Here is a 15560-nt window from a genome sequence, read left to right on the forward strand (position 1 = left end):
AAAAGTATTGTTAACTTCCATTCATTTTTTTTTCTTTCTTTTTGTGTCAGCATTTCATAAGGTTGTATAAAAATGAAAGTAATGGCAAAAATATTTTCAACTTTTTAAAGGATCATAAAAAAGATTTGGTTTAATATTAGAAGAAAAGTTGCTTTCATTTTATTTTTAAATACTTGTCTATGTGTTTCCAAAAATCTTCCCATTCCAAAGTGGAAATCAACTATAACAGAGGCAGTGGTGGTTAAGAGCTGCCCAGGGTCTGGGACCCAGTTTGCCTGGATTTGAAGCTTGGCTTCACTGCCTGCCAGCTGCATGACATTGTACCAAGTACTTAACCTCTCTGTACCTTAGTGTTCTCATCTGTAAAATAATAATCATTGTAGTATCTCCCTCGAGTAGTAGTTGTTGTACAGAGTTAAAAAGTTAATACATGTAAACTATTTAGGTGTGTACTATGTAAGCACTCGCTATTTTTATTAAGCTAACTACAATATAGTCAGTATGATATTGGATTGTACTAAATGAAATGACTTTATGGATATTTTTACACTGAATCCTCCAGGATCACAGTTGGTTGAGAATCTACCAAATTGTACCAAACCATACAGAATTTGAGAAAATGCAGCCCCAAGGGCTTGCAGATCAGTGGGTGGTTTAGATCCCTGGCAACAGGTTAATTCACTGGCTAATCCAGATTCTTCCAAAGTAAAGAATGGCATTTATTGCTTGATTTTCACCATTGCTAGGAGATATTCTGATTCAGAGCCATCCAACATTTGCTTCCAATTAGGGGTAACTCTCCTCTTCCAATAATTAAGGTGAGGTCGCCAGAATGAGTGTTGGCATTCGCTTCTCCATAGAGCCGGATAATAGAAATAAAATTACAATCTTAGCTTTCTTTTTAAAATAAAACACTAGCCATTAAACTAATTGATTTACATTCATTAACTCATTTAACATTCACAACAGTACTATAATATAGGTATTAGTTAGTGTCTCCACTTTACAGGTGAGGAAACTAAGCCTAAAAAGGTTAAACAAATTGCCCTTTGTCATGCAGGATGACAGGCATTAGATTACAGCTGTGGTTGTTTCACTGCAAAGCCCCATTTCTCACACATGTGTACAGAGCCATCCTGCATCTCCTTAAGGGCATATCTGTTTAGTGGCTGATTGAATAAATATTTTTAAAAGAAAAGATTTGGATTAGGACGGTTTGGATGCAGCAAGATGAGCCTGAACATTCCTGGTCCCTTAGACTTGATGAAGGGCTACCATTGGCTCTAAGAAGTGAAGTGCCTATTTTATTCCCTGAGTGACCGCCTGAATGGTGTGACCCAAAATAGCCCCACCGTACCTCCAAAGTGTGGCGGTGGACCACAGAGAAGCACCACACCTTGACCTTCTCGGACGGACACTGTGCTTCTTGTTTTGGTTTCAAAGTCTTCAATATCTTGAAAAACAAAGAAAATCAGGTTTAGAACTCGTTATTTTACCGAGAAAAATTTTTAGAAGAAAAACTTATTGTTAACAGTAATGAACACTCACACTTGTCTGACCAGAAGTTTTAGTTGATGGTCAATTGCTGTACCCTGGTTATATTTCTCAGAATTTCGTCTTTCCTTCTTTTATTTTAATGCAGTTAAACAGAGTATATGATAAAGACATTTGTTAACAAAACTCACTTTTTGTTTACTTTTATTCTCCCAGGCAGCCTGTAGCTCGATAGGAAATCTTTTAAACCCAGCACATATTTACTTTTCCTTCCCAAGGAAGGTGTGATTTAAAAAATGTATGTGGCAAGTGTGCTGTAGTCTTCTAGCATCTAAGCTTAATGGTAACCGTTTTGATGTGGGGATGAAGTCTGTGAGAAATTAGCATGGAATGTTGTGAGGGACAGAGTTTTATGTGACTGAACCAATGAGAAGAAAGGTATATTTTCTAATTTCTGTTGATCTACTCCTTCACAAAGCAGCTTCACGGTCTTTTATGAGGTGTTGTAGTTTCCTACAACACCAAAGAATCATAGATATTCAGTGCTGGAAGACAGCTTACTAGCTATCTTGATAACCTATCCATCGTGAGCTGTAAATCGTTCAACATTCCTAGAAATGGTCACCCAGCCTCCAGGAAAGGCTAATGTCTGAACCTTGGTTTCTTCACCTGTAAAATCCCTTTTATTCATTCATTCAATCAGTCATTCAGTGATTTAAAAATTTTGTATTAAACCCCTACTAAAAGATAGGAAGGGTATTTAAGGGCAGAAGATATATTGGTAAATAAAGCAGACTTGTACCTTGCCCTTATTGTGCTTACTAAGAGGAAAAGTAGAAGGCCAATTAAAAAATGTGTGTGTGTGTATAAAATATACACATTGTGATAAGTGTCATGGGGTAGAGGCTGCTAGTTGTCTACCAAAATCTACTCTCCCTTCTTCCATAGTAATAGATTTATAGAACAAATACTACACTTTTCTAACCAAAAGATACATTTCCCAAACACCTTTGCAGCAAATAGAGTAAGCAGAAACTTCTCACGTATTGTGAAACTTCCATCTATTACGTTTGAGAGGAAATATCCAAAAAATTTAATGTTCTCCACCTACCCACCCAATATCACTACCATCTAGATAGCCAATGACATGAAAATATTGAAGGTAAAAGACCACTAGCCTGGGTGCTTGAGTGACTGCATGGAGCAATAGCACAGCTGATCTTGACCACCTACTTTGCATTATTACATTAGATATTAGTAAATTTCTATCTTGTTTGAGGCATTTTGGGGGACAGGAGTATTATAAGTTTAATAACTCTTATATATGCTCTACTTTTAATAATGAAAATATTTGCCCAAGATGGGCTCTGCTTCTTCCCAACTAAATCTCTTCCCCTTCCTCTTCAGCAGTCATTAGCCTTACATCTGATTAGGACCTGGAGTGCCTTGTACATTACATTTCTTCTAGAGGATTTTTAAACAAATATTCCCTCTTTCTTCTTTGGCCATAGAAAGACTAAATCAGCCTACATAGGTTGGTACCATTGATGTGAATTATTGCCTTGACTTGGGTTTGCATCATTTTACATGTGACTCATTAAGAATCAGGCTAACAAACTGAATTTAAAACCAAAAATCAATATATTGATTGTTTCTATTTTGAGCAGTAATAACAGGTGAGGATTTTAAGGTTTTTTTTTTCCTTACTATTATCATTGAAAGTTCCCATTAAATTGTCATGACATTTTAATGGTCACGAAAACAAAAACTGTCACAAAGGTTTAGTGAGAAATTGAATGATTCTATGAAATGAACAAGCTTTTGATTAAATTCCCTGTGTCACATTGTCAGTGTTCCATGCTCACAGTAACATCAATCATGTTTTCAGTGTTAATCAGAAGCCATTATAACACACTGTTGATAAGACTATGGGTACTTTAATATATTCTGTGTTCACTTCCACTTAAATAGTATCCACTTGTAACATAATTTCTCCATGCCTTATGATTACAATGGGGTTTCTATTAGCTGACATGAAAGGAAATCAACCTCTTTCAAAAGTCACCCAAGCTCTGTTAGCAATCAAAACACAGTCATTTGAAAGTAGTACTAGTTCACAGGTTTTAATTAATAATTCAGATTTTAAAACTGTTTAATAGCACACAGATCATAGATATGATCTAATTTTGCTTTATCTAAATTAAGTGAATTTAAGTACCATTTCACTTGAATGTACTTTGAACAAGATCTGTTTTAAGTATCCAACCTGTATTTCAAGTACCTTTCTGCTAACCAGAAACATAATTCAGATTATTTTGAAGCAAGGTTCACTGAAGGTAGCCACACATGCATTCAGTGAAATTTTCTTTGCTCTGTAAGACCTTTAAAAACTCCAGATTTATTCTTCTTTAAGGAGAGGCCAGAGAGAACCACCTTTTTCTATTTTTGTCCTATCCATTTTTTGCTTAAGAGAAAAATAGCTTAGTATGAGTCGTTCCCTGAGTCTCAAATTCTATAATATTTGGAGAAATTCTCATAAACCAGAAAGGTGACCTGCCCAGGATGTCCTTGTGCTCAAGGTACAAGTCCTGCCGTGCTGGTTGCTATTAAAGACCCCAATTGTCAAGGTTGCTCTCATTAAGCCATTCTGATGACCAGGGCTTATTGGATCCTGTGGTTTTATTGCTGGTTTTGGAGGAAGCATTTGGCAGGAGCATAAGCAAAAATGCATTCACAAACAAGGCTCTGTTCCAAAGGCTAGCAGGAAGTGCCGGAGAATGGCCCATAAAATGAGCTTTAAAGAATTACTGGGCCATTTGCTCTCTCCTGGAGCAACCAAGGTGCAGTGGAGGGAAAAGGGCCACCAAAATGTATTTAAAATTAAGTCCAAGCAATGCTAAGTATTGCAACGCCTAATTGTAAAGAGAATACATCTTTGCAGCTGCCACTTGTAGGAATGAATCTCAGCCCAATTAAAGCGAGAAAACTGTGTATTTGCTGCCAAGACCTGAGGATCACAACCAGAGGATGTGCTTGGCGGTGCCAGCCCCTGTCACAGAAGGAGGCTAGTGGTTTGCCAACTCTTATAAACTTGGAGGAAGGCTGTGGGTACCCAGAGTTTATTGATCCCGACCAAGAGAACAGCACCTGAAAAGATAGGGATAGGAAAAAATATTCACCAGGAAAAGGTCCATGCTTCAAGCAGTACATAGTGTAGTTTAGTTAGCCAAAGTAAAAATAATACTATTAATTGGATCTTTCTCTATTTGCTATGCATGAATTATTTTATTTTAGTGTTTTAAATCTTCTTTATTTTTCTTTCTTTCTTTCATATATCAAGAATAACTACTAAGTGCCAGACACTCAGTGAAGCAGTTTCATTGAATCTTCATGATGATCCTGGAATATAGGTGCCAACGTCACATTCATTTCACAAAGGAGGATACTGAGGTTCAAATAGGATTAGCAACTTACTGAAGACCATATGGTTTCTATTCATCAAGACAGAACTGAAAAGGAGATAGTCTGGTTCCAGGGCTCACATTCTCAAACACCAGGTTATTCTGCTTTCCAGATGTTAACTGAGGTCTCCCTGCCACTTACAGCATATAAAATGGCATAAACTGCCATTCCATTTTCAAACAAACAAACACAAAACCTCAATGCCTTTCCAAAGGGTTCTGCAAATTGCTGGGTTGGGGTGGGGAGTGCTGTATTGCTAGGTTTTAGAAATAGCTCCCTTTCTAATATCCTTACTCCTCTGAATCCCTGGATTTTTTACCCTTCAGATGTGTTTCTTGATTTACCTCCACTCTTGTGTCCCTGCAAACAAGGAACTTAGCCCCTTATCTTGACCTTCATACATAGATATACCCCCTCAACACAAACACACACACACACACACACACACACACTTGAATCACCACCATTATCATACTTTGTGCCGCTGTTGTCAAGCTTATTGATTTAGTAAGATGTGACCCAAACACCTTAAAATCAAATATTAAGTATTTGATTCTTAAAAGTTCTTTTGCTCCTCCTTTCTGTTGCTTACGTCTGTTCTCTCTCTCTTCTCCAGTTTTCCCACTACAGCCCTCTCTTTGAAGACCAAGGGAAATCAAAATCTTCCCATTTTCCTCTGCAAAAAAGTTCACCTCCCTCCAGCTCCTACTACCAACTCAGAAATTGATGGATCTGCCCTAGTTCACACTGCTTATAAGAAAAGGAAATAAAATTCAATTCCATATATCATCTGTCTAGAGGGCATTTGCTTAACCACCAGGCTTAACTGCCTCTCTAGCTAGAGCTTCACCCAAGGCTTAACTGCCTCTCTAACTAGAGTCTGACCCTAGACACAGGCCATATGATCTGCCCTCAGACCAGAGACAGTGCTCGTTTTCTCTCTTTCCACACCTCAAAAGCAACTTCAATTATGTGTTACTTTGAGGACATTAAATCTGATTTTCAGCTCTAAGATTTCTTTTACCCTGCTCCTGGCTTTCCACCAATCAAATTTTATTTCCCCCCTTTGCAGATCCTTCTGAGGAAGTCTCAGCATTGAGATCTGGTGCTGGAGTAAACAAGACCGAGGAGCCTGTGTTCACTTTTGTGATGCAGTTCTCACATTGGAGGTACGTGTTTTATTTTCACCTATGGCAAAAATATCTTGTTGGAGGAGGAGAAGCTGATACTCTGCCCAGTGAAAGGGAAATGGTGAAAGATACCAAGAATAGTTCTCTAGTTCTGCATTAGTCTTGCAGAATTCCCAGATATCATATATGCAACTTTTGCAATCAAAGTACTCTTTTTGAATCTTAAGACAAGGTAAGGTAATTCTGATTTCATATCTCCATTAATTTTCCCCTTGGAAGAGGACCACTCATGGAGAATACCAAAATTGTTCATGTTACTATTTCCTGTTTCCTGGTAGTTTTGAATAAGCTGAAGTTCTTGGTACTGTAATTAATTTTCCCAGATCTTTATTAAGTGGCATAAAAAATATCTCTACTTAGACCAGTTTCATTTTCCACCATCATTTTCAAGATGCGATATACTCAGTTACAGAGTTTGTAATATTACTGTGTTTCCTAGCACAACTCAGTAACATAACATGACATAACTTAATAAAGCACAGTGATATTGTCAAATTCTGTAAAAGAGGCAATAGCTAAGTCTTGATATTGGACATAAATTTGGAATGGTAATATGCAAGCAGGAAGTAAAGAGATATTTTAAGAGATTCTGGTGTCAAATCCATTTACAATCCAAGTTAAAATTCCTCCTTTTGTGGTGTAAAAGTATTTTTATAAAAATTCATAAATAAATGGAGAGAAGTGAGTCGTTTCTTGGTTTCCTGAGAATAATGAATCCACTGAGAACCATTTTCTTACGGTGTTTAAGAAAACATATATAGGATAATAGTCAGGAGGGGGGTGATAGGTTTTTTTCTATCAGCCCAGCATCAAGGTTTTCAGAGAGAAAAGTGTATAATAAACACAAGTAAACAAATATGAAATAATTGGTCTATTATAATATACATGTAAGACTGGATTTGAAATTCTATAAATGGACTCATTTGTCTGATTAATGGTGGTAAGAACAGTGTCAGCTATGACTTTAAAAAAAGATACAAGTTTTAGGCATGACCTGTCCTCTGTCTTGCTTATTAAGTTTGCATATTCCCTATAGTTAAAACTAAGTGAGAGAAGCAGAAGTGAAGGATGGAGTGATGCAACTTTGATAGCATAAGATAGACTGGATGTGAGATGACTGAAGAGTTCAGATCTTCAGTGTTTCTGGAAAGAAAAGAAGCAGTTTAAGTAGGCATGCAAAGATTAAACAACCCACTAATGAATTCTGTACGAGGTTATTAGTGATGGAACAGAATGATCAGACTGTGACCAATGATCAGAACGATTAAGAACACAGGTTTAGGATCAGACTGTGTAGGTTCAAATGTTAGCCTCACCATGCTAGCTGTTGATACAGGGCAGATTAAATATTCTCTGTCTCAGTTTTTGGCTCTTTAAAATGAAGCTACAGGGAATTCCTTGGTGGTCCAGTGGTTAGGACTCCACGCTTTCACTACCATAGGCTGGGTTCAATCCCTGGTCGGGGAACTAAGATCCCGCAAGCCTCGAGGCCTAATTAATTAATTAATTAAAATGAAGCTACCAAGAGCACCTGTCTTAGAGGAATAATGATATAATGTCTTTTAACTGTTTAGAAGATGTTAAGTACTAAATAATAATGTTGGGGACTTTGTATTATTAATGATCTACCTACACATCACCAAAAGGAGGTTGTTTAGAATTTTTAAATGTTTCATTTTCTGTTTTCATCTCAGTCTGATGATGTAACAAAACATATTTTCTTGAAGTCTGAGTATGGAACTCCCTTTTCTGCTTACCCAGTGGCCAGCTCAAATGCTCAGTGAATAAATGAAAAAAAAAGGCCTAAAGTCAAAGTATATGAATTTTATTCCAAACACTGCCACATCACATTTCGTTTTACTACGGAGAATGTTTCGCCAACTTGACAGGAGTTATTACATGGAGGGTCATTGAACCTCTCTGCCCAGAAAGCTACACAGCCCAGCTGGAGGCAGAAGTAACCTCTTGGCCTGGGGTGTGAGTAGCCAGAAAAATCCTAGGCTGCCCTGCTTCTTCTTGGTCTTGGATTGTGCCTTTTGGCACCTACTAATTTTCCCATCTCTTGTTCTACAGGGAGGATAGTGCCAGTACCTTTTTAGTCAATTATCACTAAAGAGATTATTTCTTAGGGCTATTTGTGCTCCTTGAGATTAATGAATGATACAAATATTGCTCAAGTGCAAAAAGAGGAGTATCTGGAGTAGGTCAAGTCCTCAGGTGAATAAAGGATGCACTGCAGCATGTGGGAAGATGTGGACTCAGCTGTGTGTGTGTGTGTGTGTGTGTGTGTGTGTGAGAGAGAGAGAGAGAGAGAGAGAGAGAGAGAGAGAGAGGGAGAGAGAGAGAGAGAGAGGGAGAGAGAGAGATCAAGGTAGTCTTTTCTCCAGAATAAGCATTTGAGGATTTTGCTGAGGAGCCATGAGTGACAGAGAAAATACATTCCATCGTGAACACCAAAGTAGCTAATCCAAAGGACACTGAGGTTTAAATAAATTTCAGTTAAACATTTGAATGCATCAGTTAAGAGCTTGGAGGGTTGCAGTGAAAGGGGTTTCTAGCACAGGGGAAGGGAATTCTTATTTACTGACATACTTCCCAGTTACTGGAACTTTATAAACATTATAACATTTAATCTTCACAGTGACCCTGAGATGTAGCTACTATGACACTATTTTATAAATAAACATACCAAAGTTCAGAAAGGTTAAGTAATTTGCCCAAGGCTACACAGCTAGAAGAGGGCCAGAAAGGGACTCCTACCTAGCTCTGACTCTGGAACCATTTTCAGCTCTTCAGGATACCACTCTGGTCATTCCATGAAGGGAGAGGGAAAAAGCAGAGGAAAGGGAGAAGGGGAAAAGAAGAAGGCAAAGCAGAATTTCTTTTCATCCAACAGTCTTCCTGCCTTTTGGGAAGAAAGTCCTAGCCTGGTACAAAAGTCTTTGCACGTTGTAGCAAAAAAGCCAAACTGACCGCTGGCCCCCCCAGAGGTCTAAGGGAGTTTGGCCAGAGCCTCAGCTGTAATTACCTCCTGTCCCAGATCATCAGCAAAGGGGGCTGGAGTATTAGTTTTGGTGGAAATACGGTGAATCTGTGTCCTTTCAGAAACAGTCCCACTCTTAACTCCCTTTTGACCCACTTTTGTGATGCTCATTAGAGTAAAAGGGAATGATTTCCTTGAAGTAAGTCTCCAGGATTCTTGATAAGAAGGATTAATGTGAACATTTACAGCAACCAGAGTCCTTTCTGATAGAGCACATAAAAAGCCGTTTTATTCATTGTGATGGTTTAATCAGAATGTTCGATTTCAAAATTTGCAACCTATGTAGAATATAAAAGGTGGAGTGTTCAAGGTAATGGAGCTGAGCCCCTGGCTAAATGTGTCACTACTCCTGTTTATACAAAGAATGTGAAATGAGAGCACTTTTTCAAACACCTCGCACACACTTAAGCTCTGAGTTTACCAGAGTTTTTATCCTACCGACTTCAATTTGCAAGAACTTGCACAACTGGAATTAAGGAGATTGACTTCATGATTGTTGCTAAATACTGGGGGTTTTTGTTTGTTTGTTTGTTTGTTTCTATCAAATTGTTTTACTCTGAGCAAGGTCTCTGGAGTCACAGCTACAATCTGCATTTTCTTTGCAGCTTTCAGCAGCTCAGCCCTCAGGGGAATTGAGGGTCAGTGATAAGGACTTTTGCATGCATTGTCATTTAGAGTCAGAGAGGGAGGGAGAGAGAGAGAGAGAGAGAGAGAGCAGAAGCCAGAGCAAGCAAGAATGTGCACCTATTTTAAATAAAACCCCGTTCTTTTTCCAAGCACTTTCACTTCTGTCATCTTTGTAACTACTTATAGTAACCTTGACAGTTGAACAGGAAAGATACTACCAATGTACAGGATAGGTATACTTGGTTCTATGGGCAGTGCACTTAAGTGTTATACAAATAAATATTTTTAAATTTTAATTGCTGTGCATTGCTTTTTAAAATTTCCTTCTATTTATGATGAATGACACCAATTTTCTAGATACAGTGGTGATAAATATGTCCTTTTAAAAACAAATGTACTTACTAAAAAGTCAAAGCAATTTGATTGGGAAAAATAAATAATAGTGTATGTGGTACGTGGATATTTCAGACCCCACAAAATTAATGTATAGATGCCTAACGTTTGGGAATGATTTAAGAAAATGGCTGTTTGAGCTCCAAAGGATATTGTGGATCAGGAGACAGGACACTTTTGAGAGAACCAGGGTGGTCTGTGTTAGGAATGAGCAGGGATGTGGTTGGGAGGTAGGGGTGGGGGAAGAAATAGAAACAAAAGGAAAATCAACTTACAGAATGCTGAAGGACTTTCAGAAATAGACAATTCAACTTAAAAGGGTTTGTGTTCTTGTGTCAATATACCTTTCCTCCCCCAAACTTCCACAAATGTTTTGATACAAACCAAAAACAATGTGAATATATTTAGCAGTGCTTTATGTGGGGGACAGAACTAAAGGTACCATCCACTCTTGGGTCAAAACCAGGGTGAAGAAAAGAGGGAAAACTGTAAGAGGTAGTGCAGAGACAAAGCTGGAGCTGGAAGCGATGGTCAGAAGGAATATCTGTCCAGTGGGGTATGCAGGAATCTGGACACTGATTTTCCTACAGAGCAGTGAGTAGATTTTATCTAGACTTTAAGAGGCAGAAAGGGCCAGCTGACAGGAGTTTTGTATAAATGAAATTGGTCTGAGTCATAGTACTTGTTTCTGACAAAGTTGAAATTGGTTCTTTCAGTCTCAGCCTCATTCTGCCGAATCTCTCAGGATCCCTTTAAATAGCTGCATCTCATAGACAGGTGCTCGAGAAGTATTGGTTGATTTAATACACTGAAAAGATAAGTGATTTGCTTGCATTTCATTATAATTTATTATAAGAATCTCTTAAATGTAGAGTTTGTTCATTAGTTCATGTATTCATGAAATTATTTTTAACCCTACTCAACTGCAATTGCATGTATGACTTCCTTGTACAAAATGAGTATATGGGCTTGTTTTTGTATTCCCAGTACGTAACACAGTGCTGGCACACAGTAGGTACTCAATAAATGTTTGATTAATGATTCATGAACTCAGAGAAATAAAAAATGACTTTAAATCACTGACTAAATTATTTAAGGCTCCGTATGATATGGTCCTTCTTACCACTTCTTTTCGTCTGTTGTTCAGGAAACTCCATACACAATGAACATTTTATTTTCATGTTTCTCAGAACACAATAGGTTTCCTTCCCTTTATGGTCCTTGGCCTTTTTCTTTCTTCTGCTTGAAAAATTCCTCCCAGATCCCTGCATCGCTGGATTCTTTCTAACATTCAAATCTCCGCCTACATGCTACCTTCTTAGGGAAGCCTCTCTTGGCCAAACAGTCTAAAGTAGCAGCTCCCCATCACTCTCCATTTTTCCCCCAAAGGTCTGTTCACTGTCAGAAATGATGATTGGTTTAATTTATTTCAATTTTTGCAAAATAAACTGTAAGCTTCAAGAGAAGGGGGACCTTGTCCTCCCTCAGTAGGTCAGTGCTCACAAAAAGTAGGTATTGAACATGTTTAATGAATTAACAAATAATTATAACTAAAACAAATGTGTGAATGCAAAATACTACATATGGAGTCCAGCATATTTTCTTCAGGAATTGAGAGGATAAGAACATTTTTTCTTGGATCATAGAAGATTGCAGAGAGCAGAGGCTAGGATGTATTCAGAAAAATGATGTTGTAGCCAGACTCCAAAATGGCCCACAGTAAACCTGCTCATGGTATCCACTTCCTCCTCTAGTCCCTTCCCACCACATTTTACTAGAATCGGTCTGTGTGACCAACAGTATGGCAGAAATTATGGCACATCACTTCTGAAGTTTGGTTATAAAAGATCATGGCCGAGGAGAGAGAGACAAACCCATGAGCAGAGGGGACGTTTATTTCTTTTATATAAAAGGAAAGAGTGTTCACATAGTTGAAAGATAATGTTTGGGCTTTGGATTTAAATAAGCCTGTGTTTGAATTCAGCTCTTGGATTTATAAACTGTGAGACACTGAAAAGTTTACTTCTCAGCTCTTTTAAGTGTTAATATACTTATTATCTGATACCTAGAGGATATTCAACAAACGTTTGCTGAAAAGAAGAATGGATGGGTGAATCTAATCTATAAACATATGTTATAATAATTATGTTATTGGATTATTGTGAGAATCAAATGAAATGCTATAAGTAACCTGTTTAAATACTATGTCAAATAGTCCTCAGTAAGTTATATGGTTACCTAATAAGTATGTACCATTATTATGCATAGTTTGCACATGAAATGCTGAACTCCAAAAGCTTAAGAAAACTTGCCAAAAGGTCACTGAACTAGTAATTAATTGTTGGAGCTAAGTTTCAAATTCCAAGGAGCTACAGTTTTTACCACAATGCCATAATGCCTAAATGATGACCCAGTTGATCTAACACATTCTAATTTCTGCTACAGTCGTAATCATTTGATTACGAATCATTAGACCCAGTTTGATCTGGGTCTCTTTGCATGGCAGGCACAGAAATTTACTTAAAGCATTCTAAACTAAAGGAGGGGGCAGGTATAAAGTTATCAAGAGAAATCATGCCAAGAAAGTACAGAAACGTGTCTGAGAACAGGAAGGCCAAAGGACGGCTGTTCCCTCTCTCCGTCTCCTTTGTCTTTTTCCAGTTGTCATGGTCTTCGTCATCTCTGCTTTTCTTTGAGCGTCTGCTCCATTCTCTTCTCTGCAGATCAGTCTCCTTGTATTTACTTACAGTTCATGTACCCTTAAAATCTCAGACTGCATATTGTTTTGGCTTATCCTAACCGCTCTATACACTTCTCAGCTCTTGAACCTACCATGAAGTTTGCTTGTGTCTCTTATTTGAGATTTTTGAGATGTTTAATGCCAGACATCTGTGACTATAGAAAAGAGGTTATCCATCCAGCAACCTAGGTTTCCTCTTTTACAAGACAAGCAGAAACTGTAATTATCATCTTCAGCATAATGATTAATCAAGGAGATCACTGTCCAATTGCCTCAATTAGGTGTTTCATTTATTTTAAGGGTAGAATAAGTACAGTCCAATCACTTATTCAGTAATCAGAAACAACTGAAAAATAACCTATTTGCTCATAGAAATACTAGGGCCAAGTATATGGAAAACATAACATTCCTGAACTGCTATCTTTGAACTTTTACATACCCTCTTACCTTATTAGACAAGTCTCTGTGACCTTTTTAATTAAAACTGTGTAATAGATGTAAATACCAACAGATTTCTTGAATTTTCTCACATTATGACTGTCACTTAGAAAACCAAAAGTAGTGTGATTCTTTGAAGGTATGATTGTAGCAGCCATTGTAGCTCAGCCCATCTAGGAAGTCACCTGACACTTTGGGGGGCAGTTATAGTTGAGAATTTGCTACCTTCAGCACTTGGGTCTCTCTGCCTGAAACTGCTCCATGGACTTCTTTATTCCATGAGCATAGTATGACTTACATCCCCTGTATGCCTGCTGGGGATTTAATGTCCTCAGGAGTGACCCTCAAACCAAGAGGTAAGGGAGTTGGTAGGTAAGAACCCTAGTTTCCTTGCCCTGTGGTGGGGCAATCATGTGGTGTGTTCTGTACAGCTTCTCAGAGGGGCCCACTGTACAGAGCAATAGTTGCCCACTGTGATAACCTACTCCTGAGCTTCCTTTTCGTGGGTTTTCTGTCTTTATACTTTCCTTGTCCTTCACCATGCTTCCTGAAATTACCTTCCAAATATACTACCTCATCCAAATCCTTGTCATGAAGTCTGGTTTTGAAGAAAGTCAAGCAACAGAAAGAGTATACCACAGACATTTAAAACAAGTCTTATCTGCCAGTTTATTAAGCAGCTACTCTTTGCCAAGCATTGCTCCAGAAGCTGAAAATGCAGCAATGAACTAAATAGCCAAAGAGATTTGTCTCTTGTAGGAATTCCATGTTTCTCTCATTTTTTTTCTTTCATGGCACACATGGAGTTTTCTGAAGCTTCACATTAAGTTTGAACAGCCAGTTTCCTTATTTCTTCATAAAGCAGAGAATATGATGCCTTATAGAAGCAAATCAATTTTTGTTTTTCTTTCAGTGAATTATTACCTAAAACACCAAATAAGGGGAATTTATTGCTGTTGTTACCACTATTAAAATGTTGACAAGGGCTTCACTGGTGGCACAGTGGTTGAGAGTCCTCCTGCCGATGCAGGGGACACGGGTTCGTGCCCCGGTCCGGGAATATCCCACATGCCGCGGAGCAGCTGGGCCCGTGAGCCATGGCCGCTGAGCCTGCGCGTCCGGAGCCTGTGCTCCGCAAAGGGAGAGGCCACGACAGTGAGAGGCCCGTGTACCGGGAAAAAAAAAAAAAAAATGTTGACGAGAGGCAGAGAAACTCATGATGGTATTCAGCAGCCCAAACATGCTGCAACATCGAACATCTGCCCTGAATCCATCTTTGGTACTACATAGTTAATTGTATAAAATATTAAGACTCACCTCTGGACCGTAAGAGGTGCTGTGCTGCATAGTAAGTGCAGATGGAGCCTCTGGATGCTTTGAGTCTGAACCCCCATCTGGAAGCCACAGGCAGGCAAGGCAGTTGGCTCGCCAAAACAAAAAATGTTTTTGATATTCTGTTTTTGAAAAGTTCTCTTGCTTGTCATCACAGAGTCACTTACAATCAGGGAGTCAGTTTTGTATTCAAGAGGTTCTCTTTCTATCAGGAAAGGGTTTATAGGCACTTTCACTAAATTGCTTCTCTAAAAGAAGTAGTCGGGCCCTCATCTGCATTGGCTTAAGGATATCTGTGCCTAAAGACAGAGGAATGGCCTAGATGACCCGCTAACAGCTCTTTATGCCTCAGAATCTGTGAAAATTTCTTCTAAAATTTTAGTTCACATTCAAAGCATTTTTGGTTTAGATCATTGAAACTTAGACTCTCTTTACTCATCTGAAGAAGACATAACTTTTTAACATACACTTTCACATACATTATATACTTTCATGTGTGTATATGTTTGCATATATATATTTAATTATATGCTATGTATTTTATATATTATGCTGTTCATGATTTTGTATATTAATATATCTGTACAAGCATGTCTCTATTTAGTAATTCAGTAGATCCTGAAAATAATGTAGCTATAGAGCCAGTGCTGCTCTAATTTTAAAAATGAGACAATTAGGACTCAAAATGCAACTTGCCCAAACTCACACATCTTGTAAGTGATAGAGCCAGTTCATTTAACTCCAAATTTCTGACACTTTCCAACATTTCATGCTGACTTTACATGTCTTGTATTTAGTCTTCTGTACTTTTCCCCTACCAGTAAATTCATAATTAATTTTC

The 15560-nt window shown here is 38.1% G+C and overlaps 1 protein-coding gene across 4 annotated transcripts in view; it reads right to left on the reverse strand.

Annotated features, from left to right (window-relative positions):
• CNTN6 (contactin 6) overlaps nucleotides 1-15560 on the reverse strand; it is a gene marked incomplete at both ends in the record, with an annotated part of 242731 nt that overhangs the window by 108988 nt on the left and 118183 nt on the right. For all 4 annotated transcript variants that reach the window (XM_082638597.1, XM_082638598.1, XM_082638596.1 and 1 more), the window contains one exon: nucleotides 1358-1453. In XM_082638597.1, coding sequence (XP_082494723.1) covers nucleotides 1358-1453 — 96 coding nt within the window. The remainder of the gene's footprint in view (nucleotides 1-1357; nucleotides 1454-15560) is intronic.

This window comes from Mesoplodon mirus, assembly GCF_964341445.2.
Source record: "Mesoplodon mirus genome assembly, chromosome: 12".
NCBI lineage: Eukaryota > Metazoa > Chordata > Mammalia > Artiodactyla > Ziphiidae > Mesoplodon > Mesoplodon mirus.